Below are 14,719 nucleotides of genomic sequence, written 5' to 3'. Positions count from 1 at the left end.
TTCTGTGCTTGTCTTGACCACTATTTTATTACTGGTGAAACAGTTTTGTGTAACCATTACATTAATAGAATTAAAGAGACAATTGTTCATGTGAATAACACAAAGCTGAGTTTTTCTCTTTATTTTCAGAAAGCCAAGTTCACTGTGGTTGCTCCTGCCTCCTGGGCTCAGACAGCCTGTACAGTAGAGGACAGAGCTTGGTGTAATGTCAACACACAGATGGTGGTGAAGAGCCCTCATGCAGACATACAGATGGTACCTTTATAAAACATGACAGTCCACCCACCTTTTTATTGGCCCCTTCCTCGCAACAGCCGTGGTTGGAGGAATTGTTGTCCATTTACTGCATAGACTGTATTTAAAAATGGACAATAGGACAGCTCCCAAAAGTGAAGCAAAATACTCTTTATTGGCTGCTGACATATTTTCAGACAAATATCTTATTGAATGAAGTGGTGACATTTTATATTCTAAACATTAACATTAATTTCTACAAAAAACACCAAATCTCAGCAACAGAAGAGGAGACTGTCACCGTATTTTCTGCAACTGAACTTGTTGGCAGAGGTGTGATGCGATAATTCTAGTATCTTCTCCTCTTTGCAATGAAAAACATTCAGACTGAGGGGTCCTGAGTGATCTGAGCCAATGGTGTTGCCCATTTGCCCACACAGTACAACAATGGTTTCAGCCGTGTTTCTGCATGCCACGGATGTCTTTGTCAGATGTTTGCTTTCCTGGCCACAGTATCAGCACCACAGTATCACCTATGATTAGGAACCAGCCCCAGAATACGTTTTCGCAGCCCTAACAGGCAGAGAGGCCGGGGGGGGGGGTCAAAACTCCTCCTGCCATTGCTCTGTGTTTCCAGGTTGAGTAACAGGAATGATTGAAAGTTTTCTGCCAGGCAGCAATACAATCAGTGATATGCAAGGCATGTAGCTTTCATTACTATCACCGATTTCACTACAACAATCTGACTAGCCAAAGAACGAATCATTTAAATCACCTGAACACCTGAATGTGTCATGCCTCTATGAAACATAATTACACATGTATGTTTATGTGTTGCAGGAAGCAAACAACTCTGTGATTGATTGTCACAGTGGTTTCTTTTGACAGGTGAGGGGAAAGGCAGTTGTGAAAGCAGTGACAAAAAACGAATTGGATCTTTATTTGAAAAGTATTTCAAGTGGGTTGGAGATGTAATTGAAGGTATATCTGTTGCCTGTATACACATTCAAAATCCATTATTTACATGCGTACATGGGCACTTTTTATGTAGGCAAGTATCCAAAAATATCTGCATACTTTTTTTCTCTCATTACCACGTTAATTAACCATTTTATGAACTGTTTGGTGATTTAACCAGTATGTGCTTGGATTGCTGGAACTGGCTGTTTAATGGAAGCTGCTGACGTGCCAGGCTAGCTGGGTAGAAGCTTCAAGCGTAGTTCTCTTTCACTATCACAGATTTAATGATCAGCAAGAAGGAACATCAAATCCAGATGAAAGTGAGACTATAAAGTTGTTTAAAAAAGAGCCTTTTCATATAAAGCTTGAATATGATCCAGATGTGGCTGGTAATGGCACGCTGAAATTAGCTTGACAAGAGGCCGTCTTTATACCCCCTACTCTCCCCAAAACTATGTTTATCCCCCTGTCTTTTTGTTCTGGCCTTCTTTCTCACCCAACACGTGGTTTTTAGAAACAGAAAGTATATCTGAATACACTTGTTTTTATCTTTGCATGCTTGTTACTTTTAGCTGCTTTCATGTAGGGTAGAAAATCATAGCCTTCTTAAATAGCCTATCTTACTGCTGTACATTTGCATTTTTATCCATTCTAGCGACATGGCCTTATGAATGGAAACATTTAGTTTTTGTTAATTGGTTTGGGTTAGCCATGAGGTTCACATCTGTGGTTGTGAGAGAAATGTCTATTGGATGGATTGTCATGATATGTGTGACAAATTAATTTGCCTCTTTTTTTTTTTATCATTTTCACTTTTCAGCTAGTGCCATCATCAGGTCTTAATTTCACTTTTTCCCAATAGTTTTATGTATGATTGAGTAAGGTGGTGTTTCAGTGTGGTTAGAGATGTTTTGTGTCCACAAAGCCGAAAGAATGTTGATTTTCATTGAATGATCGACTCGCAAACGCATCCTTGATGCGTCTTGGGTGTGTTCACACCTGCACATGAAGCTGTCCACTTGAGATCAGATCACTTGAGAAGGATGCTAATACCAGGTCTGAGCTGGGCCTTTGTGTATGAATCATGGACACTGACATTGAGCCCTGGGCTTCCTGTAAATGTCCATTGGCTCTTCTCAGCTGAATCCACCTCCTGTCTTAGATGCTTCCTTTCCTGTTCAGTGCCTGTCCAGAGATCTATAACCACAGGCTATGCTGAAGTTGATGAGGGGGTTCGGTGCAAATATACATTAAACAGGGAGTCTGTGTCATCTAGTCTTTAAAGTGATAATTATTCAGACCCACGCAGCATCAGCTGCCTAAACGGTAGCATGGTGGATCAGAGGTTAGTGCTGTCACCTCACAGCAGGAAGTTTCTGATTTCAAACCCCACAAAGGGTAACTGCGGGTGTTAAGTTCCCATCATACTCCGAAACACATGTATTAGGCGCATCAGTAATATTCTTATCCTTGCACTTTAGCTGCTCAAAATGTAGATTCCAATTTATTCATGGTATCACAGGTGATGCCTCAGTGGAGAAGTATTGCTTTGACTTTGCAAAAAACTCATAAATCAGTTATGAACCCCCCCTATTCACAAGGCTCCATAAAGCTCATAATACGACTTTATTGTTTATTTATCTACATTGCTTTGCCAAGTTCTGTCCCTGCAGCTACATGCCAGCTCATACTTCTCTATTAAACCAACTTTGCTTCTCTATCAAATCCCCTTTGCTCAGAAACCAAACCTTTCTTCAGCCCTAGGAGGTGGCTTCATACTCATATGTATGACTATACTCCTTATGATCTCAGGATGAAAAATGTATTATAAATCCACATGTCAATTGATATACTTAAATCTTAAATTAGATCAATTTACTTTTCCTCTCCCAGTCATTTGTTCCATGCCCTAATAATGGAAATTAATGAGTCATGGTACTTCCTCTTCCTGCTTCCAATATTATAAATTGAAGATACTGATAGCCTGTGATTTTATTATTATTTTCTTGGATTATCTCTGCCCCATATTTTTTCAGATTGATGAGCTGTCAGTCTGATGAGCAGTGAGATGAGAAGTGTCAGATTGTCAGTATGTCTGTACACCAGCGCCTTGCCCCCAACACTCCTTATTCGAGTTATTTGCCTCTGTCAACCAGTTTGCAATGCATCTCTCCTCATTGTTACTTTTATTTATTATTCCCCATTGGCTTTGACCTACTGCTGCACTGTTCACTATCCTGCAAGGCACAAACTAAGGCATTAAAGGGATAGTTCACCCAAAAATCTAAATTCACTCATTATCTACTCACCACTATGTCGATAGGAATGAGTGTTTGAGTCCACAAAACAGTTTTGTAGTTTCAGGGGTAAACGGCGTTGCAGCCAAATCGAATACAGTTGAAGTAACCTTTTCAAACGTAAAAAAACAGAAAATGCCTACATACTGCTCCTGTGGTTTCATCCAAGTGCCCTTGGCCCCGACATTCAAATTTGACTCAAAATGGCGTCGTTAACACCATGTTTTTCGCCTAAATGTTCTCCGATATCCTCCTAGCCTCATGTTTGTGCGCACACACCGCACAAGCTCTCGCCCAAGGGGCCGAGACTAGATCAGTGAGAACTTGCGATAGCTGATAGTTGTATTGCAAGTTCTGGTAGCATGTAAACGTATATGTGGAGCTATCGCGAGTTTATCTATTGATAGCCTTGTTAATTTCATAGAGGATAAAGTTGTTCAACATGATTGGTGTAATCGGTTCTGTTAGTTTCAGAAATAATAGTAATTATATATGAGTAGGAAGGACATTAACACCCTTGTGAGGATTTTACAGTACCCCTCTATTCTCATTTGTCAGGCCAGAATGTTCTGGCACAAGTGTCTCTGAACAAGTATGTGTCAAATACTCAACTCTTCTTTTTTCCATTTTGCTGTCATAAGCTTTGAGAGATAGAGAAACATTGATTCGTGTCTCAGGTCTTATATGCTGTATAGATAAAACATTCATTTTTGGGAAGGGGAATTTTTCTGAAGGTAACCCAGCTGATATCAAAGAACTGGCACCACCAAAGGCTGATTGATGTGTCACCTCACATTCTATGAAAGCAGACTACTAATTGTTACACATTCCTATTCTTAAGTGCATGGTTGACCCTGGTGGCCCTCACAAAGTGGAATCGATGGCTATTTTCTATCATAGATCAATCATTTATCTCCTAAAGCTATTGAAATGCCTTGGTAATTCTTGCAACAGATGCCTGGATTGAGTGGATACATAAATCTAAAAAATATACTCTACTTGGCTGAGAAACCATAAGTATGTTGTGAGGTTGTCTTTCTTACCATGTGGACCTTTAACATATGTCTGAAACGCACAAGGAAGCTGATGTTTTCAGTAGTGTCCTAAATCAAATTCCTTCTACATGTGCAATGGCTATCAATAGACATGTTGACATGGAAACCAATACCACAATATCAACCAGATTAAGGCAATAATCCAAATAATAGACTGCGATGTAAACAGCATTTTGTGAACACCTTTCTAATTCTGAATCGAATTAAGACATCTGGAATAATCTCACCTTAATCAAATTATGTAGGTATGTATACATTCACATTATAACATCCTCAGCTTTCAAAGCATTTTCAATATTGACATACAAACTACTGGACGATACATGCCCATGTTTGATTGTAAACAAGTGTTAGGATTTAATATAGTCTTGAGTCATAACCAGACCTTACTCTTTAACATGTGAAACTGAATATTTTATTAGCAACTCATGTAAACATCATGATCGAGATAGTGTCTCATTCAAAATAAGGTTAATAGTTTAAATATTGCTGTCCATGTAAAATCGTCAGTGACTGGTGCAGCTGACAGGGCAATTCTTGGCGGTTTGTGGTGTCAGACTCAGGATGAACAGGAGCTGAAGGCACAAGTCTCTGCCACACACCACGCTGACTCATGGGAATGATAATGGGATTTTCTCAGAGTTATGTTGATAACTTGGGCTGAACTGATAATATTTATGACTGCACTTAAGATTACTGTTCATGGATACTTGCCAAACATTGTTTTTAGTGGTTAATGCAGAAGATTTCTGTATGAATTAATAACAATTCTGAGCTCTAGTTGAAAAAAAACCCAAATATTTGTTAATGCACAACATGCAATACTTTAAGACTAACGGAAATATGTTGTATGCTTCTTTTCTGAACCTGCAACTCAAGGGTTCTGTGCTACTTAACTAGGTGATGTTTCATGTCACGGAGATGACAAGGAGTTAATGGATAACTTGATTTAGAAATGTAGAATGTAAATTCAGTCCATATGTTGATGATTTCGAGCAATGGGTTTTGGAACCTTAATAAGTTCTTTGACAACAACACATAAAACAAGGTGGTAGGAGCGAGAAATCTGTTTCCACAGAGGGTGAGATACTACATCGTACTGTTTACAAGACTTTATGTCTTCTCTTCTGACGTCACAATTGAATCCTCTGCTCCTCAACTCCTACATAGTTGAAGAGGGTATTAATTAGTCTGTCAGCACATAGTGATGGGTGTAACTTGTTTGGCTGATTTATTTGCATCATACAGGTAGAATAAACTAAATGAAACTGTTTCTTTTACAGCCTGAGAAGACATTTATTGTGAAAGGGTTAATTGACACGGTGAACGCAAGTCAGTTAACTTTGTTTTTTTTATTGCTACATCATTGTCTTTGAAAAATGTTCAAACTTAGTTGTGAGACACGGTCTGTTCTTTATGATACAGTTGATTGCAGGTATTATTTTGCTGCCTTCAAAATGTACCATCAAGATAATATGAATTTATGATACAATGTAATGGGGAAAAAAATGATTAATTAGGAAAATGGGTCTAGTTAGCACATAATATTTCTGATTTTAATGGTTGTTTTGTGACCTGTCATGGTTTAAGGAGAGCTAGACTGTCCCTTTTCTTTCTATACAGCTCTCTTTTTATATAAAAGTTATTTAATATTCATATAATGATCGTAGTTTCTCCCATTCCCCTTTTTGAAATAATAATAATAACATACATTATGCAGTCTGCCTGGCCAGTAAGAACATGTCTTTATTTCTTTTCTTTCCCAGGAAACTCACCCGGCTTTGTCTCATGGTGTGAGGAATTAAAGAAAGCAGTGTGAGGTGTATCCTGCATTTGTGTATTCTTCCTTATTATCTGTGCTTACCTTTGCTTGGACTCTTAAGTGCATTATCTGTAACCTCACAGACTTGTTGATAACAGAGTTTATGCTTTAAATTCCTCTTTAAACAAAAAATCTTTATGTTGAATTTAGTGCGATATTCTATTTAACATAACACAATAATGACTCTATTCACGGCTGGATTATAAAAGTGTGCACATATGCTGTTATAAACACAGGCGTGTTTTATTGCAGTTCTGTCCTGCAGTGCACAGGAAGGGGCAGGATTTACTTCAGAAAGCAGCAACAATGGTTTGTTTAGACTAAACAGCAGAAGAGGTGGGTATTGGGAGTTACTGAGAGTACTGCTTCAGTGATGATGGATCTTTCAGGACTTAATTTAAATGTTGGCAAGTCTCTCTCGAGTGAGAGCTTTCGACTGTCATTGCTGAGCTAGCTGTAATATAGTTCTGATGTAATGACTCTCATTGCTTGTTAGCTTGTGCTTTATCACTGATGTGTCATTTATCAACTCCCTCACAGGCATCTTCTGATGCCACATGGTTTAGCCAAGTCTCAAAGGTGATTTACTCTGTGTCAATTCACATCTCAGTTCAGATCGTTAAGACATGATCACGAAAAGATGAAATTTATGATGTTTGTTGATGATTGGTTTTCAGAAGACAATAGATTACTAAATGCAGATAGATATTTGCATGTTGTATTTATTCTTTTGTTTATGAAAAGACTACTCCATGCTGTTTTTGGAGTCTTAGTGTCAGTGGAACCAAGGTGCTTGTATCTAGTTTTATTGCTATATTGTCTATTAACATACAGAGAACAATAAAAGATCACTTGACAGTGGCCCTACAGTATAGATTGTGAAGCTTGGAGTGTCACATCGTTAAGTTCTGTGTTAACGCTTCGATTCATCAGCGATTTATGAACCACAACATCTTGTAACACAATCTAGTTGAAAAATAAAAACATATCAAGAGTTGTATTGAATTGGAAAGTGTCCATCATCCATTTTCCTCAGTTTACCTGAGGTTCGGTAGCCACAGCAACATCCACCCTACGTAGAAAACTAATTTCAGCTGCTTGTATCTGCAATCTTTTTCACTCAATCACTACCCAGAGTTCATGACCGTAGGCGAGGGTCGGAACATTGATGGACTAGTGGATAGAAAGCTTGGCCTTGTGGCTTGGCTGCATCTTCACCACAATAGTCCACTACAACACCTGCAGTACTGCCGACACTGACAATTGCAAGCCTGTAGTATTGGATTTCGTGATATTGAGCTGGTATTACTTTGATTTTATCCAGTCTGTAAATGACTTGGGTTTTTAATAACAGTGTAGAGGCTAACTAAGCATAATTTGTCAAATTATTTTGGTCAACTATTCTTTTAAGTGTCTCTTGTTTGTCACTAGTTGGTTGGATAGTTCTCTGCTGCTTGGCCTTTCCTTCAGTTCCCTTGTCAGAAGAAGACACTGCTTTCTGCCAGGGAATCTGCTGAAACATTTCCTCCCCTGCAGACTATTTTCCCTCGCCGGGCCAGTTGATGGGAGGAAATGAGGCAGCAGAAAAGGAGATGACACCAGCCGTTTAGGGGGTTTTCATACACCCCAATTGTTGACCTAAGCTGCACAACTTGAGACAGTCACATATGTTAAGAAAACTGCTGCTCCTGTTTTTGTTGATTTCACTTGTTGAATCTGTTTCAGTCTTGAATGAAAATGCAGATGACAGGGTTTGTGTGAAGGTTAAAGAAGAAGATTAATTAATTATAAAACCTGATGTGCAACTTTTGTGTTCAGTTGTTTTTTATTAAGATGATCAGCTTTTGTGACTTGGGTTTTTTGTGTCTGTGACATGACGAGTGATTGTGACAGTGCAGCACACTCTCCTTACGGTGGTCACATTTCTACACTTGTCAGAGGAGTTGCATGTATGTTTGCAATATAACTGCAGTCTTCCATTCAGTCTTACTGTGCAAAACATCACTTCGCTTTGCCAATTCATTGCAGTCTCTTGAAGGATTTAATGTTATTGTGTCCACTAGGGGTTATGAGTTTCTGCTGAGAATTTGTGCTGATAAAGGAATTAATTGCAGCACTTCTCCATCTGTGTTTATACAGCCCAGAGGAGAGCTGGAGCATATGAACTCTGAAGTTAAGAGTGATGAGCCAAGGTGACAAATCTGTAGCCTCAGTGCTGCTCTGTCTAGCTACAGCATAATAAACTCCAACATCAAATATTTGAAATTAAAGAGATTTCTGATGTTTGGCTCAACTGAAGTAGCAGTGATGAGTGAGATATTTTTGATATTTGAGGATACAAGTGGCTGTGACACTGCCATGACTGGAAGCTTTTTGGAAGGTAAACATGTCGCAACATAAACCACTTTGATATTACAACATGGAGACATTGCTGTGGCTACAGCTTTGAACATTATGAGTCAACAAGTGACAACATGACAGTGCAGAATGTGGTTGTTACTTTGCCTTGATGAACGCACCAACAGAGACTCACTGTGTCGCTGCTCGATTTCTTTTTCTGTCTTAAAGGCGTGGTCGACGTGCCCAAACATCCATATTTGTCTTCTGTTCATGTGTGAAGTCATTAATTATACCCAACCATCACTGAATTTCAGGTCAATCAATATTTAAAATAAATAATTTATCCAGTTGAAATGTCATTTGGCATTTGGCACGTGTTAATGATACAGGACTTGATGTAAATTAATAGTTTTATTTTTACTTTTTTACGTCAGCCATGTAAATGTACTTACAATGAATGTGTAGTTCTTAAAGTAGTGCTAGGTCAGATTTCAATTTATCAACTAGATCACAAGAGTTAAATGCTGGTGACTACATTTTTTTTACGTGAAGGAATTGTATGGAAGACATGACACTAAAATGGCAAAAGATAAATAAAATACCAACTGAATGGCACTCAGAGAGCACATACTCCCACCAAGGATAAAGCCCTATTTTGCCTTTTATTAAAGAGTGGGAACAAATGTACACATACACATTATATAGAGCAGCAGGTTTTGTGCTATTTTCCTTTTTGCATTTTTGCAAACTTTACAAATTTGAATTCTGTTCTCACAAAATTATAATCTCCATTTACCCGACAGACATGGTTTATTCGGAAGACATTTCTGAAGAGCAGTAGTCCAACAATGCCTGATTTAGGTCTTAATCCCTGTAGTGTAGTTACTAGGTGAGGTTGGAAGCATATAGCTAAATGTTGGGTAATACATTGGTACAGACATCAAATAAGATACGTTGATTATTGATTAAACACTGGTGAACATTGGTGGGACATAGCAATGTGAGTCTCAGCCTCCCTCTGGTCTGAGCTTGGTTTTGTTTGACAGTCAGTGCATTAAGATGAGTAGACTACTGCATCAACCATGGTATTGCTATTCTTAAAATGTTTGACTAATAGGGTCACTAGTATTCAGTATTTATTTTTAATTTAGCAATACTGATGTCATTCCTTCTGATGAGAAAATCCAAACTCTTCAGAATGAATTGCTTGACATCACAAGTTATTTCTAATTTGCAAATGCTGATATGGGATATGTGTTTAAGAGTTTAGATTAAAAAACAACTATTTTTAGAATATTTTTATTTTTCACTACGTGTTGTTTCCTTGTCTTCTTCTTACACTAAATGATCTATAATTGCTCTCACTGTATGTGGTTAATTAAAGTATAGTGCTCCAACCTTTTCATTCCAAGGCATAGAGCAGCACTGCACATTGCCTGTCAAAGACCCTTGTGGTCCTGCTGGGGTGGGCCAGGATTATTATACCCTCGGGGTCAGGCCCGCCCTCCTCAGAGCAGTTATACAAATAACAGGAAACATGGTTCCTGCTGCAGATGTTAATGAGCAGCTGCCCAGAGCCGGAGACGGCATGATTACAGCAAGAGGAGTATAACATGCAGAAAGCCTCTGGAACATCAGATGAGACTTAGCCACTTGCTAGCTCTGCTTCACAAACTGCAGCTAAGCATGTGGGTGTGTCTATACTTCTAATTGTGTTTATTTGACTCATCAGCAAAGAGCTGTCATTAATTGCACATTATTAATGCTTTGATGACACCAGCATGCACTTTCAACCCCAGATTAAACAAAGTTATGCATCTGAAACTGCAGCAGCACAACAGGCTCCGTCATGTCCCCGGAGGGTGAGGTAAACTTGTGATAACAGTCAGCAATTCTGTTCTATCATTACTGTTATTGCTGATAGCAGAGTATCGGTGCTGAGTCAGCAGCATGGGAAGACTTGAGTTAATGGGAAGACTTGATTTATGACTGAATATTTACAGCTAACACCGCCTGGTGCTTCCTGTGGTCGCTCCAACAGCGTTAGCCAAGAGCTACAGAATGGGTGCTGAGGTTTTTCAGCAGTATCTTGGTGCTCTGCTGCTCCTCCGCACTGGGAGGAGGTAGTGGAGCTGGAGTAGGCACAGGGTAGGGTGCCTCCCTGATAAAAGCCTTAACATTTTCAGATAAAAACATTAAATGATATAAAAGCCCTGTTTGTATTCACAACATCAAATCATCATTGTTTTGTTTGCAGGTTCTGTTGCCATGTATCCCATAAATGTTCCCCAAAGCTGAATACGCTGATTTTATTCATTTATTTTTAAACTGAAAGTTGAAGTGTTTTGCTCAAATGTCACTGTTACCTAACATTCTTGTTAGGCCTGTTGGCCTTTTCTTTCCCTGTTTTTTCTCTGGCCTGACATGAAAGGAAGAGATAGTAACTACATGCTGCCTTTTTCCGCTCAGATATGAAGTGACTGCTTGATATATTCATGGTCAATGTAATTTAACACAATGGTCAATTACTGGTCGGTTCACCAAGCCCTCTTTTCTCCTTGATCATACTTATGAAAGCTGCTTCCACTCTCAGTTGTCATTGGAAATGGGAGCTAGGTTTTGCCTCAGAAGCATGGTGCTTTTCAAGCAGTTCCATGAATTATCCAATGTGGTCTTCCAAACAACTTACTGCTTACTTCAATGTTAATCCTGTTTTCTCTTTTCATCTCCTTACAGGGTTCTTAATAGTCAGTGGGATGTTAGAGGTCTGGAAGCAGGACCAGGACTGACTGAAGGAGCATGGTGAAACACCAACCCCTCCAGGTCTATGAGCGGCAGCTTTGTCTGTCATGTATCACTGGGATCTATGGTTGCCGCTGGAAACGCTATCAACGTTCCCACGATGACACCACCAAGGTGAGTGGGGGAGGAAACCCCTTTTAGTGGATGAAGTGTAGCAATCAGAACCGCTGTGCATCTGGTTTAGAGGGAGGCCCTTAACAGTCTGACACCGTGTAGCATATTGCATAGAGTGCATGATTCAGTGCATGTACATCACTCGTGTTTGCCCTCAGCAACCAATCTGACAATGCACCAGAAAATGACATTTGACAGACCTCATGTGTCTGAATCCTTCGCATCTTACAGATTTACTCTAGTTTTACATTCAAGAGATTGTAGATAACCCTTTTCCCTGTGGTGGTTTAATATGTGGAATTGTCAAAGCATAAAAAATAATGACAAAATAACAGAGCACATGTGTTCACATCAGGTGGCAGCAAATTCTGTCTAATTTATGTCAAGGTAATTTTCCATGATAACTGCACTGCTGCACCAAGACAAATTTATGTCGCTGTGTTGGTTTGGAAGCAAGCTTACACAAAAACTACTAAACGGATTAACGGATCTTAATGAAAAAACTGGCATAATTAGGGGACTGATATTTATGAGTGTGTACAATTTGGTGCAGATCAAGTGAATTTAAATGTGGTTTCATAAGAACTTGGCGGAGGTATGTGATCTAGTGAGTGCCATTCTAGTTTCCTTTCTATTGTACTTCCAATGACGTTATCAACTTCATTTGTGTTCAAAATATTTTTAAGTAAATCATTACACTCCATTATTTGGCTGCTGAATTCAAAAGTTATTACTGTAGCTGTTACATTAATCTGTGTCTTCTCACACCTTGAATAACAAGATGGCTGTGGAGAAAGGGCTCCATTACTGACTGTCCTACTATGAGAAAAAAAAAATCAAACCCATACAAGGCTCTAGTGTACATCTGTGTTTGACATCCAAAGCAGTGTTACACCCCCTGGTCTGTAGATACCCTCCCCTGATGTTTGTCTTTCAACATTGATTTACCAAGAACAATTATCTTTGACCAAATATGTCCTTGCTGGCTTATCCTCCACCCAGTAACCTTGAGCTTTTCACACCGAGGCTCATTTGACATCACAAAACTCCAGTGTTTCCACTGTGTTTAATTCGTTTTTACAGATTTTTCTAGTCGTAAATGTCTACCTATATTGTTTGTGTGCATGTGTGCATAATTGGTATAGAACTTGGCTCTTGTTTGGTGCAGAATATAGTGTTCTTTATTGCAGTCATATCTGGGATGACTTTAAGAAAATTAAAGGATATGAGAGTAATTTATTTGGCATTCAAATTATTGTTAAGCACTTAAAGGTGCTCTTTAAAATATGCCGTTTGAGATGAATGTTTGAATGCATTTTTATTTTGTAGTTTCCCTTTTGTAGCTACAGTTTCTTTTTAAAATTTAAAGCCAAAGTTGCAACCATAGCTGTCAAATTCAACCCCCAACCAAAGAATTTAGTCATTCATTTTGTATCGTATTAGGCACATGCCAGAATCAGTATCACAGCCTGGTACACAAGATGAGCCATGTGTTCTGAGCTTTCCCTTAATCTCCTCTGTTCTCTATCTAAGGACGCAACGGTTATGTTGCTGCCACAAACCCAAACACGCAGCATATAACATTTATAACCTCTAACCAGCCTAATTTTACTCATGTCGGTTAATTTGGTTAATACGTTCCCCAATGTGTATATTCACAAACTGTTGGATTTCTGCTACGTTCCATGCTGTATTACCACGCTGCATGTCCTCCAACCTCACTCCCTTGCTGACCTGCCCTCACTTTACACGTTGACAATAAACATCAACACAGATCAGAGGTTATTAGGACACGTAGGCTACAGTACTTGAAGTTTACTTTGTGTTTAAACGTATTTAAGTATTTAAACGTGGGAAACGCGTACGTAGTTCACACACAACACGAGATGTAACGTGGTGGGCACAGGACATTAGGTTTAAAGTGACTGGAACTATTCGGTGTGTGTGTGTGTGTGTGTGTGTGTGTGTGTGTGTGTGTGTGTGTGTGTGTGTGTGTGTGTGTGTGTGTGTGTGTGTGTGTGTGTGTGTGTGTGTGTGTGTGTGTGTGTGTGTGTGTGTGTGTGTGTGTGTGTGTGTGTGTGTGATTAATTGTAAAAGTTTAAAATAATCGTGATTTTGATTTGAAGTCATATCTCCCAGCCATAGCCATATTATACTGTATATGAGCAGAGACACAGAACAACAATCTCATGTCTTGTAGGCACAAACAAATAAAAAATACATATAGCCTACAATAACCCTAAATGAGATGTTTAAACAACACACTAAGTCATTGACAGCACTTGGATCAAATACGCATAGCAGAACTAAATAAAGACGTATTGATTTTCTTTCCCCCTGTTTGCAGGAAACTTGACACTGTGTAGCTCTATTTCCTGTTGCCAGTGGTTGTCTTTCAGGCTCACTGACGGGATAGTGCAGAGTCTGCATTTTTTGTTCACGGTGCTCATCCTTTTGTTTTGACCGTGTGGTGTTGTACAGCACACGAACATGCTCTTGACCCAAGTGTAAGAAGCTAACAGACACATGCACTCTGCTACAGGCTGCACACCCTTTCCATCCAGGTGATTCCACATATCGAACTGACACACTGAGCCACTACCAAGTGCTGCTTTGTCCTGGTGCTGAAAAGACCTGTCATTTCCATTGCGAGTGCTACCTAGCGTAGGTCAAGGTGATGTCACATAAGCCTGCATCTGTAACGATCCCAGTAAACAAACTGTGACCAATCCAGGGCAGGTATCAGCTACATGTAACTGGACCTGAGCGAATCACAGAAGCGTGAGACCTGAGAGTGTCGTGTTGAAACAACGGTGCAATCCTTCATAATCCACAAGTAGCTCATGCTATTTCACCCCTTTTATCATCTTTGTTCACTGTGATGAGCCGTTTCAGGTCGACCGGCTGTCTCAGCGAAACTGCTTCTGCCTATACTCAAGGTGCTTTGTAGAGGGAAGGCCCACGTCATGCAGTGCAAGCCGATCTGACCTCTCAGTAATAATTGAAAGTATTTCCATTTAGCCACTCATTACCATTCAGTCACACAAAGGCTTCAAAAATAGAAACAAAGCTGCTCTGCCATCATCTGTCAGTGA

At 39.4% G+C, this 14,719-nt stretch overlaps 1 protein-coding gene across 4 annotated transcripts in view; it reads left to right on the top strand.

Moving 5' to 3' along the window:
* The window catches only part of gdpd5b (glycerophosphodiester phosphodiesterase domain containing 5b), a 53,325-nt gene that overhangs the window by 5,972 nt on the left and 32,634 nt on the right, over positions 1-14,719 (top strand). For all 4 annotated transcript variants that reach the window (XR_004695215.2, XR_004695214.2, XM_035155085.2 and 1 more), the window contains exon 2: positions 11,445-11,624. Coding sequence is in view for 2 of the 4 variants with exons in the window: in XM_035155085.2 (XP_035010976.1) it covers positions 11,508-11,624 (117 nt within the window). In the remaining 2 variants the exon portion in view is untranslated. The remainder of the gene's footprint in view (positions 1-11,444; positions 11,625-14,719) is intronic.

Source organism: Hippoglossus stenolepis, chromosome 4 (genome assembly GCF_022539355.2).
Source record: "Hippoglossus stenolepis isolate QCI-W04-F060 chromosome 4, HSTE1.2, whole genome shotgun sequence".
NCBI classification, from domain to species: Eukaryota; Metazoa; Chordata; class Actinopteri; order Pleuronectiformes; family Pleuronectidae; genus Hippoglossus; species Hippoglossus stenolepis.
Note: the sequence above shows the minus strand (reverse complement) of the source record. Positions and strands in the feature narration are given on the sequence as shown.